Source organism: Scardinius erythrophthalmus, assembly GCF_964197995.2.
Source record: "Scardinius erythrophthalmus genome assembly, chromosome: 10".
Lineage (NCBI taxonomy): Eukaryota > Metazoa > Chordata > Actinopteri > Cypriniformes > Leuciscidae > Scardinius > Scardinius erythrophthalmus.
In genome coordinates this window covers 14,563,388-14,580,071 of record NC_138230.1, presented here as the reverse complement: position 1 = coordinate 14,580,071, position 16,684 = coordinate 14,563,388, and the positions used below count along the sequence as shown (strand labels likewise).

The 16,684-nt window shown below is 38.7% G+C and overlaps 2 protein-coding genes across 2 annotated transcripts in view; both read right to left on the bottom strand.

Annotated features, from left to right (window-relative positions):
- Window positions 1-492, bottom strand: part of ndufv1 (NADH:ubiquinone oxidoreductase core subunit V1) — a 9,443-nt gene extending 8,951 nt beyond the window's left edge. The window contains exon 1 of the mRNA XM_081377576.1: window positions 130-492. The gene's annotated coding sequence lies outside the window, so the exon portion shown is untranslated. The remainder of the gene's footprint in view (window positions 1-129) is intronic.
- A 1,012-nt stretch (window positions 493-1,504) lies between these two features.
- hcn3 (hyperpolarization activated cyclic nucleotide-gated potassium channel 3) lies at window positions 1,505-16,227 on the bottom strand. Its single transcript, XM_081375983.1, has 8 exons — window positions 15,825-16,227; window positions 14,986-15,532; window positions 8,985-9,417; window positions 8,283-8,444; window positions 6,707-6,925; window positions 6,468-6,614; window positions 5,707-5,947; window positions 1,505-3,239 (listed from the first exon to the last, which is right to left on the bottom strand). Exons 2-8 carry the CDS (start codon window positions 15,492-15,494, stop codon window positions 3,025-3,027), a joined length of 1,926 nt encoding a protein of 641 aa, XP_081232109.1. The 5' UTR covers window positions 15,495-15,532; window positions 15,825-16,227; the 3' UTR covers window positions 1,505-3,024.
- Between the last annotated feature and the right edge of the window lie 457 nt (window positions 16,228-16,684).

Below are 16,684 nucleotides of genomic sequence, written 5' to 3'. Positions count from 1 at the left end.
CGTTCCGATTTATTTACGTTACAGAAAGTATATGACCGTGATTTATTGAGATAAATTTTTAGGAACAAAATGTCTAACCCCTGCTTTGTAAACAGATGAATCAAGCGAAAGAGCCGAACTGCTGCTTACCTTCGTGATCTCCCTGGATCAGCGTTATGAAATTTAGACAGAGCGGAAGGAATACAGCGACCGACCCGGATGTAATAACGGCTTCGACCTGTATGGTGGAGGCGCTCTTACGTATATGTTTACATATCTGGGTTACAAAACACAATGTTTTAGAGACATTAGTTATGACTCCGGAATGACTGTGATGTGCAAATTAAATCATACGAATTCACATTACATTACAGTCATTGCAATTACTATACACTCATCACTGGTTCAGTATGTCTGGTCCTACATGAACACAGATGAGGGAGTTTCTGCACGGCCCCCGTGTTTTTGCATGTCTCTCCACGTGGGCTCCCTCAGGACCAGATAAATAACAAAGAAAAGTCGTATTTACAAAGCTGAAACTCGGAATTCAGATGAGATGTGAAGTTGGAAGGGGCGTGTCTATATACAAGTGACACTTGAAAGGGATAGTTCACCTAAAAATGAAAATTCTGTCATCATTTACTCACCCTCAAGCTGTTCCAAACCTGTATGAATTTCTTTCTTCTGCTGAACACAAGGGAAGATATTTTGAAGAATGTCGGAACTACACACTTGATGACTAGGAGAAAATACTATGGAAGTCAGTTCAAAATATCTTGTTTTGTGTTCAGAAAAAAGAAATTCACACAGGTTTGAAACAACTTGAGGATGAGTAAATGATGACAGAATTTTCATCTTAAAGTGAACTTTAAAAAGCAGCCTTTTAAACATTATAAAAAATCTTACTGACTTTAAACTTTTGAACGGTAGTGTAGGAAAGTTTTTGCATAAAAAAAATCAGATTATAACAAAAAATCAAACCAAGTGTCATATATTTTATAGGCGATGATCTACACATTTTGTTGCATCTTTGTTAACTTGAGGGAAACTGATGACACTTGGTTTGACATTATCTATGCAATGAATTTAATTTTACAATTTAAAAATCAAAATAATTTTAACTGTGGCTTAATTGTCCAAATACTGTTTGTAATCACTTTAGTAGACCACCATTGTTGTATCATTTCACCCTCTGAGTATAAATTGCACAAACATGAAGTGTAGTTTTATTTAGTATGAAAGCAATTAAATGAAGGAAACTGTAATTCTTTGAAAATAATAAATGACATATATTCTACCAAACTGTATGCAGACTCATATACAGAGTAACTGTAGTTTACAGCTTATATTATGATGTCCTTTAAGGTGAATTTTAGTAAAAATCTGAAAAACAATCTTCACTGCAAAATAAATTCCCACATTTGTTCCCAAAAACAATCTGGAAACATCAACTTAACTTTTATACTCAGAATCACAATTGTTTTTCCATAATACTCATTCATCTATATAATATCACACATTACGTGGGACAAAATATATATTTTTATTTACAACCACAGAGAAGAGTAGAAATGTTACAAACAAAATGTAATTTAAAATTAATATTTGCTCCTGGGTAAATAGTTTCCTCAAAAGCACATCTCAAGGTCTCAGCAGGCCAAACGGAAATGAGTTTAATCAGCGATTATGTGACTAATATTGTTTAATACTTTAATATGACGCTAAGAAGACAGTGGACAGGATGTCCCAGCTTATAGCCAAGTCTTTCAGACGACATCTTCTGTTACAGTGCATGATTCTTAAGTGCTCAATGTTGATCCGGAAAGCAGATAGAATTCAGTTTAATCTGAGTTATTATTGTATTGTCGAACATCTAATCGAAACAATTATTTTCAACTTTTTTGGATTGGTTTAACTTGAAACATGGGGTCACTGTGATTTTGCCAAGACAGACATGTTCCTGGATCAACATAATTTGTTGATCCTGGAACAACATTCCTGTCGGAAAATGTAATTCTAACCCTATCCATACCCCTAAACGATAGGTGAATAACACTGATGTAGAAGCACCTAACCCTGCAAGTTGGAATGTTGATCCAGGATCAACAAAAGTGGTTGATCCAGGAACATGTACTTGGTAAAATCACGCTCACTGGAGGTTTTGACTGAAACCAATGTCCAAGACAACAAGATTAATGAGTTAAACATATACTGAGTAAACATATGCAAAATCACTTCGGAGATGTTTTGCAAAATGCAAAATTTACAGGGAGCAATTCACAGAGTAAAGGCTATTATTACTTGAAACTACACTCTCAGAAGAAAAGGCTGTCTATAGAACCTTACAGGATTCTGTCAGGCGCTTCATAGATATATATATTTTATGGATTTTGTTTTAATTCATTCTTTTTTACTTTTATTAAATTTTATGATTTAAACAGCTTGTAAACATACTTTATTACAAGAAAATGTGAAATAACCCATTAAATATGGAAGTATTGCACGATCATTTAAGATATTTCTCCTTATATAGAACCTTTTTGGTATAAAGCGCCCTTTAAAATGGAGTCAGGATCCTATATAAGGAAGGATCCCTTTTTTTCTAAGAGCGTAAAAATAAATAAATAAACTGTTGTAATGTTAGACTGTTTTATGCTATGCTCATTTCATTGTATTGTTAATTAAATTGTATTATAATATATTGTTGCATGTTATATTGATTTGTTATCACATTGATCAAGGTAAACTAAACCTGCTAAACTAATGGTTTCTGACTGAAATGAATTCAGTATATAAATAGTCAGCTAAACATCAGGACTATAGGACTGATATTGCTTGTTTTTACATTGCATTGTCAAAGTAAGAATAAGAAATGACTATTTTAATTAGATAAATCACACCATACTGCAACTGTACATTGTCATTAATGTCAATTATGTGGACACTGTAACACTTTCCTCCATGTTTTTTTTCTACATTCATCCATCTTCAGTGAGTCTTCGGTCAGTCAGAATCCACCAAGAGAGAGTTCACGCAAAGAATCCTTCAGTCCCCAACATTCTCCATGCTCTTTTGTGAATACACAATGCGGTTTCCCTCACGGTCCAGCCGGTCCACCGCCACGCTCTCAAACGCCCTCCTCATTAATGGGTTCTCCTCTAAAACCTCATTAAAGCTGTCCACGCTGAGCGAGTAAAGTCTGCAGTATGTTTCGGCTCTGACGCTGGCTGTACGACGGCCACGGGTCAGTAGACATATCTCTAAAAAAAAGAAGAGGAACAGAACAAATTTAGATTAAGCTAAATTCTTGTATCAAATCCTAATGCATATTGCGCTATTATCTGACTGAGGAGGAACATGTTATATATATAGAGCTGGTAAGTCCCGCCCATCCGTAAAACCCCACTGGACCTCTAGATTGAAAATCGTCAATGCAAGTGAATGGGAGAAAATAATTATTTTCTGGTCCCGTTTGAATTTTGCCATGAATGTGAACATTGTCTGTGAATTTTTAATATAACTTTTCGTGTAAAGAATGCTACAATTTAGCGGGTAGAAGTTTGATACGGTTAGACTTTGTGTGAGAGCACTTTGTGGACTACAACTCTTCGCTGCTTTCGACGCGTTTCTGAAGAAAGAACAGCCCATTTGGTTTGAATGGTGACATTTGGGTACAAAACACACAGGCATCTCGATCTGTCTCCATAGATTATCGCAGCATTAGCACCGTGATTTGACAAGTGGAGGGAAAATGTGTCATGGGGTGACGTCACATAGGCGATGTAGTCTTTCTCGTTATGTCTTTTCCACAACTGCTAGCCAAAGAATCGTACAATGTACTGTCAAACTCATAACATGAAAAATTATATAAAAAATTCACAGACAACATATGTTCACATTCATGGCAAAATTTGGCCCTACACCGTTCGTGGAGGCAATCGAAAGTCAGAATTCTGAGATAAGTTGCAATTACCTTATTAATATTTCCATGGCGGAAAACATGCTTCCATGCTAATCTGTTAAATGTGACTATAAGGCATTAAGATATTGAGATATTATAAACATTAACATCATGATTGTCTGCAAAGCTGCTTTGAAACAATGGGCCCTATTTTAACGATCTGAAACGCAAGTATCAAGCGCGAAACGCAAGTAACTTTGTGAGCGGGTCTTGGGCGCTGTTGCTATTATACCGGCGGGATAAATGACTCTTGCGCCCGACGCAAATCTAAAATGGGTTGGTCTGAAGTAGCTTCATTATTCATAGGTGTGGTTTGGGCGTAACGTGAAATAAACCAATCAGAGCGTCATCTCACATTCCCTTTAAGAGCAGGCGTGCTTGTTCCATGCATAGACAGTAAAAGAAATGGACACAGCGACCCCATTGGATTCAACAGAGAAAAGTGAAGTCAATTAGAAGCTCTCACTTCCTGATGACTGAGCGTACTGCGCAGACTCAAGCTGAGCTTGACGACGTAGATGTGACATGAGCAACCGGTCTTCTAGTAGCTGTGCCAAGAGAAATCTGAATCATTCCCTTCCGAAACTTGCAGAGATGGAGAGTGTGAATAGGAGCTGTCCGTGAGCTAGGAGAAGGATAAACTTTTGCTAGGTAGTCTAATGAATTATTTTGTCATTTTGCTTCCACGTCTCCCCGATTGCCCGCGAGCTTCTCCTCCTGTCCATACGGTAATTTCTCTACTGTGCGACAGAGAGTCGCGTGGTTATGACGCAATCGTTAGCCTATTTTTACAAAAACTGCTTCTACGGGGCCATAACGTAAGATACAAGGTAATGGAGCCTTTTATACATTTTCATGTTTCTTTAGAAATAAATAATGGACAAATGGTGTCTTTAAACGCCTCAGATGTAAAGTTAGATGTAAAGTGACGCAAAAATGAATGGGAGTCAATGGAATGCTAACAGCAGGTGGGGGTCCGCTAATCAATGGCGGCCCCCGGGGAAGCTTCAGTTTCTGGCTGAAAGATTACCCCCTTGGTTCCATGGCGGATTGCTATTATAACGGCGGATTTGCCAGGCGCACGCCAGGAGCGGTTCACAGCCGAGGAGACCGACGTTCTCGTCAGGGCCGTAAAAGACAGAGAAGTGACATTGGGGTTGGGAGAAACCCACCCAAATTAGCTTCGGTTAAACAGGCGTATAATAATTTGGGTAAATGTGTAAGCTAGATTTTTTTTTTTCACATCTTCATGGACACAACAATGATTTCCCTCATGTGTTAATATTTTTCCTTGTAATAATGTATGATTTGCAAAAATGAAAACTGCTGCTTCTGTGTAGATGAGAGTATCAAAGTGTATGCGCGTTGTACACACGCTACATTGATTATAGCCAAGCATGCGCCCTTAAAATTGCATTTGAATAACATGCGCAACGCACCACTGACTTTAGACTAGGTTTTTCCTGGTCAGTGGCGGAATTGTTTTCTAAACCTGCAAAATAGCATCAGGGAACGTTTGCGCCGAAACACGCCTCCTCTTTTCGCTGCACCACCCCTGGGAGCGCAAGTTCACTCCTTAGTTTACCGGCATGCATCTGTAGAGGGAAAAGTCCACTGTGCGCGGGTGCAAAATAGGAATGATACATGCGTCGGTGTACAAAGTCAATTGCGCTGGGTGCAAGATAGGGCCCAATGTGTATTGTGAAAGGCGCTAAACAAATAAATTTGACTTGACTTAAAAGCATCTAAGGAAAAATCAAACTCACCCCCAAAGTAGCAGCCATCATTCAGTAGCTTCTCTTTATTGTCATGAGTGATTACACTGACACAGCCATGCTGGATGAAGTACATCTTACGACCGAGCGTCCCTTCACGGATGACCATATCGCCCGGCTGGAAGACCTCGAAGCGTAACTTTGTGAGGAGCACCGTGACGAAGTGAGGATCAGCATTTGCAAACAGTGGCATGTTAGCTACCAGCCCACGGCAGTTAAAGTTCACTATCTCCTGCAGGTAAAACACACAATACAACATGGATTAGGCACATAATCCACCCCAATTAACACACATCCGCACAGAAGAAGTACATGGATTTGTCCTATTTAATTAAGACATGCTAAGAGATGATAAAAGGGATTATATTTGAGAAACGAAATAGATAATAATGGGAGGTAATGTAACACATTTCAGTGAAATAGGATATTCAACTCGCAACCATTATTATATTTATATATATATATATATATATATATATATTTTTTTTAGACTTTAATATTTTTCTAAGGCCACTGTATGTAGTTTTTGTGTATGTTTAGTTGCAGTTGGTTCTACATTTTAACAATCATTTATCATGATTTGTGTTTGAAAATGTTTGCACGCAGGTCTTATGCATAAATAAGCACGTAAACACTGTTAATGAATGAGACACAATGTCTAAATAGTTAGGCTATATTGGCTATGAGTTAACAATAGCCCACACAGCCTTGGTGATGTCAACAAAAAAGGAAAGAAAAAGCATAAGAAAAACCTCTTTTAGCGGGTCACTGAGTTCTTCAAGGATATTTTCCTCATCAAACATCTTGCCCTGGAAGCGGTGCTCATAATAATCATGGATCCTCTGCCTCATTTCAGCTGGTAGCTTGTGGAAGGACATGTACTGTTCCACCTGCTTATACTGTAACAAACCGGACAACCAAATTGTTTACAATTAGAAAAAAAAAAGTTTGTCTCAAAAATGCTTTAAAATAACAACCAAGCAACTAGTACCTTCTCTTGATATTGACGATGGGAAGCATCCAAGGACTGGACCAGGTTGGTGGCATTGCCCAGGAACATGGCGTAGCAGGTGGCGCCAATAATCATGCTGATCATCGTGAGCCAGACGTCAGTTGGTGCATCCGGAGCCTGAGCACCATACCCAATACACAGCATGTGGCTCATGGACATGAAAAGGGCATAGGAGTATTGGACGTCCCAAGTGGAATTCTGACAGAGAAAGATACATTTATAGTACGTAAATTTGAAGCAAAACTTAGGGTGCGTTCACACAGTTTGGATGTGATGTCACAAGGTGCGACCCTAAAAAGACAGAACCCTCTTCACCCTCATAGGAGCCACGTTGCCTTTTATAGTTCGGGATTTGCAGCAGATCTTCATTTGTGTGTGCAACGGGGGAATTGTTGGCATTGCCTTGACTCTTTTACATATTTGTGGGTTGATAAAAATACCACCATACAGTAGTGGCCAAAAGTGATGTCTAGAAGGGACCTTTGTTTTTAATGACCCTACATGTTGAATTACATCAAAATATGAGGAAAATATTTAATATTTTTTAAATATGGGGGAAGAACAAAACTATGGAAACTTCTTTCCACCACAGAATAAAAAATAAAAAGGTAATTGTGTTTACATCTTTCAATTCTGACTTTTTTCTCAGAATTGCGTGATATAAACACGCAAATATGATTTATAGTCAGAATTGTGAGATATAAACTTGCAATTGCGAGTTATAAAGTCAGAAATGCATCATATAAACTTGCAATTGCGAGTTATAGAGTCAGAATAGCGATATAAACTCGCGTTTCTCTCTTTTCTCACAACAAAATTACTTGTAAGGCAAACCACAGCTACAGGTTTTATTTTACTATGAAAAAAAAGCATAGAAAAACAGAGAGCTCACAGGAAAAAGCATACATAATCATAATCAATATCTTAAACATAATCAATTCTTAATATTTCATTGGTTCTTTCTTGTTTTTGCTTGTGTTCATAATTTATGTTCTTATGTTCAGTTTGGCCAAAAATTATGTTGGTACAATATGGCATATTTCATTGCATTATCACAAACAAACAAAAAACCTACGTAATATGATTACAAAATCTTTAAAAATGTTTTAATAAAATTAGAATTTTTTCATTTTGAAATTGAGTGTCAAAAAATACGTAAATTTTCCTATCCCGGACATCACTTTTGGCCACTACTGTGTGTACGCACACACAGAGAGTTCATTTAGCCCAGCACACAGCATTGTTTTGGATCTTCGGTAAGATCCGTCACAAAATATGTGTTGCATAAAAGCTGTTTTTTGTTTTGTATTTTTAGGTTCGGTCTTAAAAATGACAGTGTGAATGCTAAGGGAACCAGGACTAAATGGATCATTTTCTTTTTTAGTCCGGACCAAAAGAACTGAACTACAGGTGTGAACACACCCATAATGCTTTAGGACTTTATTTAAGGAGTAGGTGTGCATTTTCTGCATTTCCAAACAAATTAGCACATTTTTTAGACATTCCCCAACAACCTCAAACATACCTAAACCTAAAACCTAAAACAACCTCATACCACCATGTTGTTTTTGGAGACCCAGCAGTTTGCTGGGAAGTCTTGCAACATGGGCACCATGAACTGCATGCAGCCATCCCAGTGACACAGCAACAGCATCATTCCTATCAGATTCACTATGCGAACCACTGCGCTTGCTAGGTCATAGGTCATATGGAAGATCTGTAAAGGAAGAAAAAAAGTGAGATAGTACAGTTAGAACAAAACCTGTTCTGAAAATGCAGTCACATTTACTGTTGTTTGGTACTATTTTTGGTGAAATCCAGCCATTTCAATAGGAATCCACACAATCAGGAATTTAAATTTATCATGCAGATTTAGCAAAGAGTTCAAGTTCGTCACACAAATTTGCCCAAAAAAGCTGCTTGGTTTAAAGAAGTGACTTCGTGTGATCTGTGCGTCATATATCGCTTGACTAGAATTCAGAAAGGCTACATTACCTTTTGCCATACATAGTAAGCCTTGGTGATGTTAACCAAAAAGAAAAGCCATTTCTGAGATGGAGCAAGTTATTACATAAAAGATGATCTGACCAAAACTTGAAAGAAAACCATAAGCAAACAGTCAGTTCTAAAAAATCAGCGGCATTGTGCATTTTAATGTTTCCCTCAGATTTGGCAAATTTTCTCCAACTGTTTCTTTTCTTTTCCTATCCTTGTCTTAATTTCCTCTATCTGTTTCTCTTCCTGCTCCTTCACTCACCTCTTCCCACTGATGAATGTAACGTATTAATCTGGACAAGCGCAACAATCTGAGCAGGCTGAGGATCTTGGTGAAGCGGACGATGCGCAGTGCCCTGGCGGTGCGGTACACATCTGTCGACTCAAGCCGGGACTCTATATCCACTATCAGGAAGATGTAGTCCACCGGAATAGAGGAGATGAAGTCTATCGTAAACCAGCCTCGCAGGTAACGCCGACTGATCACTTGCGGGTCCAGGATGATTTGGGAGTTTTCTTCTTCCATAATGCCGGTACGAAAGTTGAAGACGAGGTCAGCCAGGAAGAGGGTGTCAGAGGCCACGTTGAAGGTGATCCACGGGAGCGTGTTCTGATCCTCAAAGAAGGTGATACCCCATGGAAGAATGATGAGGTTGCCCATCATCAGGCAAAGCATAACCAAGTCCCAATAGAACCTGTGTGTGAAGATGCATTATGTAAGGAACAAAGGATGGATTCTGCCTGGAGTATGTATATTAAAATGCATAACTATAACCAAATGTAATTCAGATTAAAGGATGCACTAATAAAACAACAATTGATAAGTTGACAATTATTTTAATAACTAATACATAGATAATATTAAAAGTCTGCAATATTTGATCTAAATAAATTGAAAAATTAAACACTAAAAACTAAAATCAGTGTTACTAAATGATTAGTGTTTTTAGAGATTAACTTAAATGAGTATTAATGACAGTAACAGTAAAACTAAATGTAAAAATAGGGGAAAAGAGCAAACAATAAAGTATCTCATCATTAGGAAGAGTTTATGTTGCCTCTAAATTGAACAAAACATAGGTTTCCAAAATTATATAAAAAATAAAGTGGAGAAAAATTCAGTGCAGTATATCCCTGTGGGTTAAAGGTCTAGGCTGGAAACCTGAAGGTTAGAGCGGTCCTTCAGGGTGCTATACGGTGACTGTCTCTGTAACTTAAGACACCGTCCTATAGCGACGTCCCATGTTTCGTGGAAAAAGATTCAACCAGCCCCAGACATTTGCAGATAAATAAAAGATTATTTTCTAAGAAACAAATATGTGACTCTGTAAAGCACACCTAGTAATCTATTATGGACAAAAAGTTTAAAATTACAAGTACAAAATGAGCCATTCATTCAAATAAGTATCTACACACTTAAGGTTCAATGGGGTTTTACCTAGGGTTCTTGACTCTAATTAATGCCATTAATCTAATTAGTCTAATTTATCTTGATTAATGCCAAAAATATTCTATATACAGAGAAATGTCTAAAATGATTGCATAATCTTTCAGTTTTAACAGGCTATTTCAATTATTCTAGTGATAAAGTATGTTTACAAGCTGTTTAACTCATAAACTTTCATAAAAATTAAAAATGAATTGAAATGAAATCCATACAATGATCCCATGATGGGAACCTCTAACTAGTTTTATATATCCCTAACAGGCCCTTCTAGGTTCTTCTAAGAGTGAACACGACCTTGAGCAAACAGGCAAATTACGTCGTGTTGCAAAGCATTCCTCTCCATGTTAATTACTAAAGAGGTAATGGAGAGTCGTGAACATACTGTACAGTATGTGACCGTTTAAACTGGATATGCAGTCTTTTGCGCACTACTGTACATGTGCTCAATGGTTTGAAGTTTCCACATGTGGTCATATTTTCCAAAGCAGCGTCAGTCACCTGGAATGAGTGGGTACTTGAACACAGTTTTTAAAAGTTAAATATATTTTTATATCTTATGGTTGCCATTTGACTTGTGTGAGAATGAAAGCAACAGTGAACAAACTGGAGGTTGTTTTATCAGTATCAGATGACAAATATTGACATGAGCTATGGGTTTGCACTAAAAACATAAAACTTAACATAGCACATAGCAGATTTGATCAAAATGCACCTAGTATTTGATATTTCGGTAACACAATGAGGTTTTGTTTCATTTTAGTCTTCCCATTTACTATTAAATTGTATTATATCACTCTACATATCAGTACCATCAACCATTGAAAAACCCAAAACAAAAAGTCTTGTAGTTTTGTAGGTGATTCAAGTTGTGATACATATCATGACCTTTTAACCTTCATCATATTTTCTGATTTTCCCATTTTTAAGTGTCCCAGTTTAAAAATGTATGTTAATGTTATTAGTAAGTATGGAGTTGAAGTAATTAACAACAGTGTTAACAGTAACTGGGCCAGGAAATTAAAGATGCATTTGATCTGTTGATTAAACAGGAGTAATTCAAGAGGCTCAAGGGTTTGTTTTACTGTGGCTAAAAGGAAGATTTTGTGAAAGTAAAAAAAAAACAAAAACAGTGATGTAACTGGTGATTCTAGTGCATCATTAAATTGTATTAATGATTCAAAATGTTGGTTTTGATCTCCTACTTGCGCACCCATATTTTTCGCTTTGGATTGTATGAAACAGGTGTGGAGATTGAGTTCCTATTACCGATCATGTCTTGCTTTCTGAAAACACAATCCGTTTATCCGTTTGACATCTTGCTGCTTTCTCTGCGCACGTGCTTCAGACAAAGAACATAAACCTGACACTCTGTAACCGAGTGGGACCTTCCAGCCCATCCATTAACGATGATAGCATTTCTGGCTAATGGTAACTCTATAAGGGAAAGCGCTGTAACTGACCTGTGTAGCATTGTGCTTTACTGTGGTGATTGAAATGTACGTGCTTTTAGGACCCGATTTGTGAGGACTTGAGTTGAGTTGTTAGGTCTCCTCACATCACAGCCATTCACTATTGTTATAGACCAGGGTTTCTGAAACTCGGTCCTGGAGGGCCACTGTCCTGCACAGTTTAGCTCCAACCCTGATCAAACACACCTGAGCAAGCTAATCGATGTCTTCAGGATCACTAGAAACTCACAGCTAGGTGTGTTTGATCAGGGTTGGAGCTAAACTGTGCAGGACAGTGGCCCTCCAGGACCGAGTTTGAGAAACCCTGTTATAGACCAATGAGCCAAAAATAAAAATATGACCACATGCCTAATGTACTGTTGGTCCTCCTCGTGCTGCCAAACCATCGTCGACCCGTTGAGGCATGGACTCTATAAGAGCTATGAAGGAGTCCTGTGGTTTCTGGCACTAAGACATTAGCAGCAGATCCTTCAAGTCCTGTAAGTTGTGAGGTGGAACAAACTTGTTGGTCCAGCACATCCCACAGCTGCTTAGTTTGATTGAGATCTGGGGAATTTGGAGGCCAGGACAACACCTTGAACTCTTCATCCTGTTCCTCAAACCATTCCTGAACAATGTGTGTCAGGGTGCTTTATCCTGCTGAAAGAGGCCAATTCCACCAGGGAACACCATTATCATGAAGGCGTGTACCCAGTCTATAACAATGTTTAGGTATGTGGCACGTGTCAAATTGACGTCCACATGTATGGCCGCATTGGCCTGACCCAGGGTTTCCCAGAAGAGCATTGCCCAGAGCATCACAATCCCTCCACCGCTTTGCTATCCCCCCGCAGTGCATCCTTGTGCCATTACTTCCCCAGGTAAATGTCGCACACGTACACGGCTTTCCACATTATGTAAAAGAAAACAGGACTCATTGGACCAGGCGACCTTCTTCCACTGCTCCAAGGTCCAGTTCCGACACTCACGAGCCAGTGCCCTGTTGGTGGACAGGGGTCATCATATGCACTGTGTTGTGCCACATTCCTCCCATAACAATCATTCAATTTTTTGCGTGACTTGTGCCACCGTAGACCTTCTTTTGGGTTGGACCAGACGGGATAGCCTCGTGCTACAACACCCTGTCACCGATTTTTTTGTTTGAGCCTCCTCGTTGGTAAATTCTCACCATTGCTGACCGGGATCGACCAGTCGCCTTGCCATAACAATCTGGCCCTGGCTAAAGTCACTCAGATCTTTATTCTTGTCCATTTCTCCTGCATCCAACACGCTGATTATGAGAACTGATTGTTTACCATATAATCTACCCAGACCTTAAAGGAACACGTCGACTTTTTGGGACTTTAGCTTATTCACCATATCCCCCAGAGTTAGATCAGTCCACCCACCGCTAGCCTAGCTTAGCACAAAGACTGGAGGTAAATGGCTCCAGCTAGCATACTGCTCCCAATAAGTGACAAAATAACGCCAACATTTTCCTATTTACATGTTGTGATTTGTATAGTCACAGTGTGTACAAATAACAAGGTCACATGAGACACAGCCATCTTCTTACGATATACATACTGGGAACTATATTCTCAGAAGGCGAAGCACTGCTACTTCTGAGTGATTAGGCAGACAGAGTTACAGCATGCACAGAGATGAAAAGGGTATGTATGGTCTTATCTAACTCTGGGGGATACGGTGAATAAGCTTAAAGAGGCTACATGCGATTTTCTGAAATTTAAACTCGCGACTGACACCTGTGGCCAAAAAACAGAACTGCTCTTCCTTTCTGCTCGCTCTCGTACGTGCACACTTCACAAGTCATCCGCTGCAAAGAAGTCAACATTATGTTTACAGAGGTAAGAACAGTCAAATACATATATTGTTTGAGAAACTAAGTTTGTTTGCTGACTAGCGGTGGTGGCAGAGTGATCTGAAACGTTTAACATGAACGCGCTTGACGTCACATCCGCAGACAGCGCGCGAAAAATCCGACCCGACAGAAAATAGGAAAAATAGGATACAGGCTTATAGGTGCACCCACTGTGAGCTGACAAGGTGTGCTCATCAGATGTTTGAGTCATAAATGGTCAAATAAAAAGGCTATTGTTACGTTTATTTTGGGGAAAAAGTTGCATATAGCCTCTTTAAGTCCCAAAAAGTTGGGGTATTCCTTTAATATGTGGCCTTGTTAAGAGATGATCAAAGATATTCACTTCACCTGTGACTGGTCATAATGTTTTGGCTCATCAGTGTATATTAACCATCCTAATGAAAATAAATTGTATGATTTTTTTTACACTATCTAAAGAAAATGTGATTGATGTTTGGTTTTGAAAAAGTCATCCAGATGGTGCTAGGGTGGTTGCCAGAGCTGACTATCTGGTTGCTCTTTTCTGAGTTGTTGACCAAGTCAAAATAGTCTACCCTCAACTGTACCAGTAACAATAACTAGTTTATACTAGTTTATATTAACTAAAGATTTCAGGCACTATATTAAGTTAAAAAAAGTTCAGTGCAAATCATCCTTTATTCTTAAGGCCTGTTCACACCAAGAACGATACTATAATAGCGTCCACACCAGCGGGCGATATCGTTCTGAGCTGCGTTTCTCAAAACAAGCATTGTGAATTCAGTTGATTGAAAGGACCATTGGTGGCAATGGTTCTACGATCTACTTAGGCCTACGATGTTTTTTTGGAAAGCAGCCCTGTTTATTCTGTTTTGTCATTTGTCGCTTTAAATGCTCAAGCTCTTTAAAGCAGAATGGATTCTGATTGGCTGTTAATTATTTCATCATTGGCTGGAGAAAAAAAAAGTTCTTAAAGTGAATTCAATCCATCATTTCTCTGTCATCATTATAGTTGTGGTATAGACTCTGCAATTCTTTAAAATTTAGAAAAATATTTTAGAACTATATCTTTATTGTTATCGTTAAAGGCCTAGTTACAGGAACTACAGGAACAAACTCGTAAGGACATCACAAGATAACAAGCAACAAAAATTGACAGCAAAATCAACAGCAGCTGTAAAATAAAACAAGCAAAATTATTCACGCCCCAATGCATGCTGGGGAGAGGCCAAAGGGTCAGATCCACTAAGCAATTGTTAAGAGTAAGCATATTTGAACTGGGAAAAAAATACTCTTTTGCAACTCTTTGACTGTTGTTTTAAAGTCAAACCAACATATTTTTTTAAATGAAAAATAATTGTCTTGAGAATATTAAGTGAACTTTAACTACTAAAATCAAGTAAACTTGGTAAATTACTTGATCTAAGAACCATTTTTAGTCACAACAACACTCCCCTTGTTTGACGTTCTGCCAAGTCATATTTTCCCTTTCCCCTGCGTCACTCACCTGAAGTCACTATATGGATGTATAATCCACATCCCAAATGCCTTGATCCTTTCTTGCTCGGCAGCGACACCCTTCGCACTCCCAAACATCCGCAGCGAGAACTTGTTGACCCCCGGCTGCAGCATGGCGCCGAACTGTCTCTGGAGGAACGTGGATTGGTCATTGAAGACCCTTTCCTCAGATTCGGATGGCAGAGGGGCTTCCGAAGGCCCCGTTGACTCTGGCATGGCTTTGTCGGGGCGAGGTGGAGTGGATGGGGTCACGGTGGTCGTTGCTGTTGTGCCATCTAACCCTGCAGTCACCTCAAGGGACTTTGAGGTGGGACTGGCCCCCGAGTCTGTCTGTTCCTGTTGGTGGTTTGCAATGGACAGCAGCCTTCTGCTCACATCCTCTCCTCCTCGCAGTAAAGTCCTCGAAGAGGAACGCCAGTTGGTTAGGGAGAAGGCACCTCTGGAGCGGAGCTTCGAGTCACCATTTGAAGCTGGAGGCTGTCCATATTCACCATCCATAATTCAGATCTGATGTTAATGCAGGTTCAGGTTGATGACTAATTTGGCAGATAAATTGAGCAAAATCTCAAGAACAGAATGAAGACCTCATACTTTCCAAAATAGGCTACATAATCATTTTGTACTTGTAAAGTAAGGTTTACTTACAAAACCTCAAGTGTTCAATATGAAAAGGTCTAAATGTGATTTTAACACTTCTTAATACTCACATACAGTTTTTTTATTATTAAAAAAGTTTGTGTTCTTTCTCAATTAATATACGTTGAAACAAAACAATACAGGTCTAAACTAGCACTTTAAAACATGTATATTTATTCATTGCAAGTTTACCAGTACAATCGGACTCTCGCGTGATCCAAAAACTTCCAAGGAGAATCCAGACGTTCCTCACTGCGTAATGCATCCGCCCTTGGAAAGCTCCACTGGGAATAAGTGCAATTATTGTCAATATTTTTCCCCTGTATCAACTTTCCATACATATAACATCTCGCGCGCTGTCGAAATCTCCTCAGAATGAGCGCGCGGGTTGTCTTGTCATCAAATCACGCGTTACACAAACAACGGGATGAAACCCGCAGATGTTTGAGTATATAATCGGCTTCTTGATAGCAGGCGCTGTCTTTATCTCCCTCTCTGCTGACACCTGCGTGTTATCTGTTCAACAAGCTGTCTGGGTGAACAGGTAGGGGACAGAGCGTCACTCCTCAGCGGCCCAGCTGGGGAGGAAATAGGCGGGACCAACCTGTGCTAGAGGACACGGAATACGCTGGAGGGCGGCTCACAGGTGTATTTACCTGAGGCTGATGGGAACTTTAGAAATACATTCTACGTGTGTGCATAAATGTACTGTATATTTAAGGGATAAATTAATTTAATTTGGGTTAGTACACCCAAAAAATGACATTTCTGTCATTAATTACTCACCCTCATGTCATTCCAAACCTAAAAGTTTTTTTTTAATGAAATCCGAGAGCTCTCTGTCTTTGTTTATTTGTTAATTCATTATTTAAAATATTATACAATTGTAAAATATATATATTTACGTTTTCATTAGCAGTAATTTTTTTATTAATATTTGTGTATTGTTTAATTTTTAGATATTTATTTAGTGTACAATAAAAAAATGTTTTGTCACTTTGTGATTTTGTTTGTGGGATTCAAACCTTCTAAATTAGAGTAATTTTGTGAAT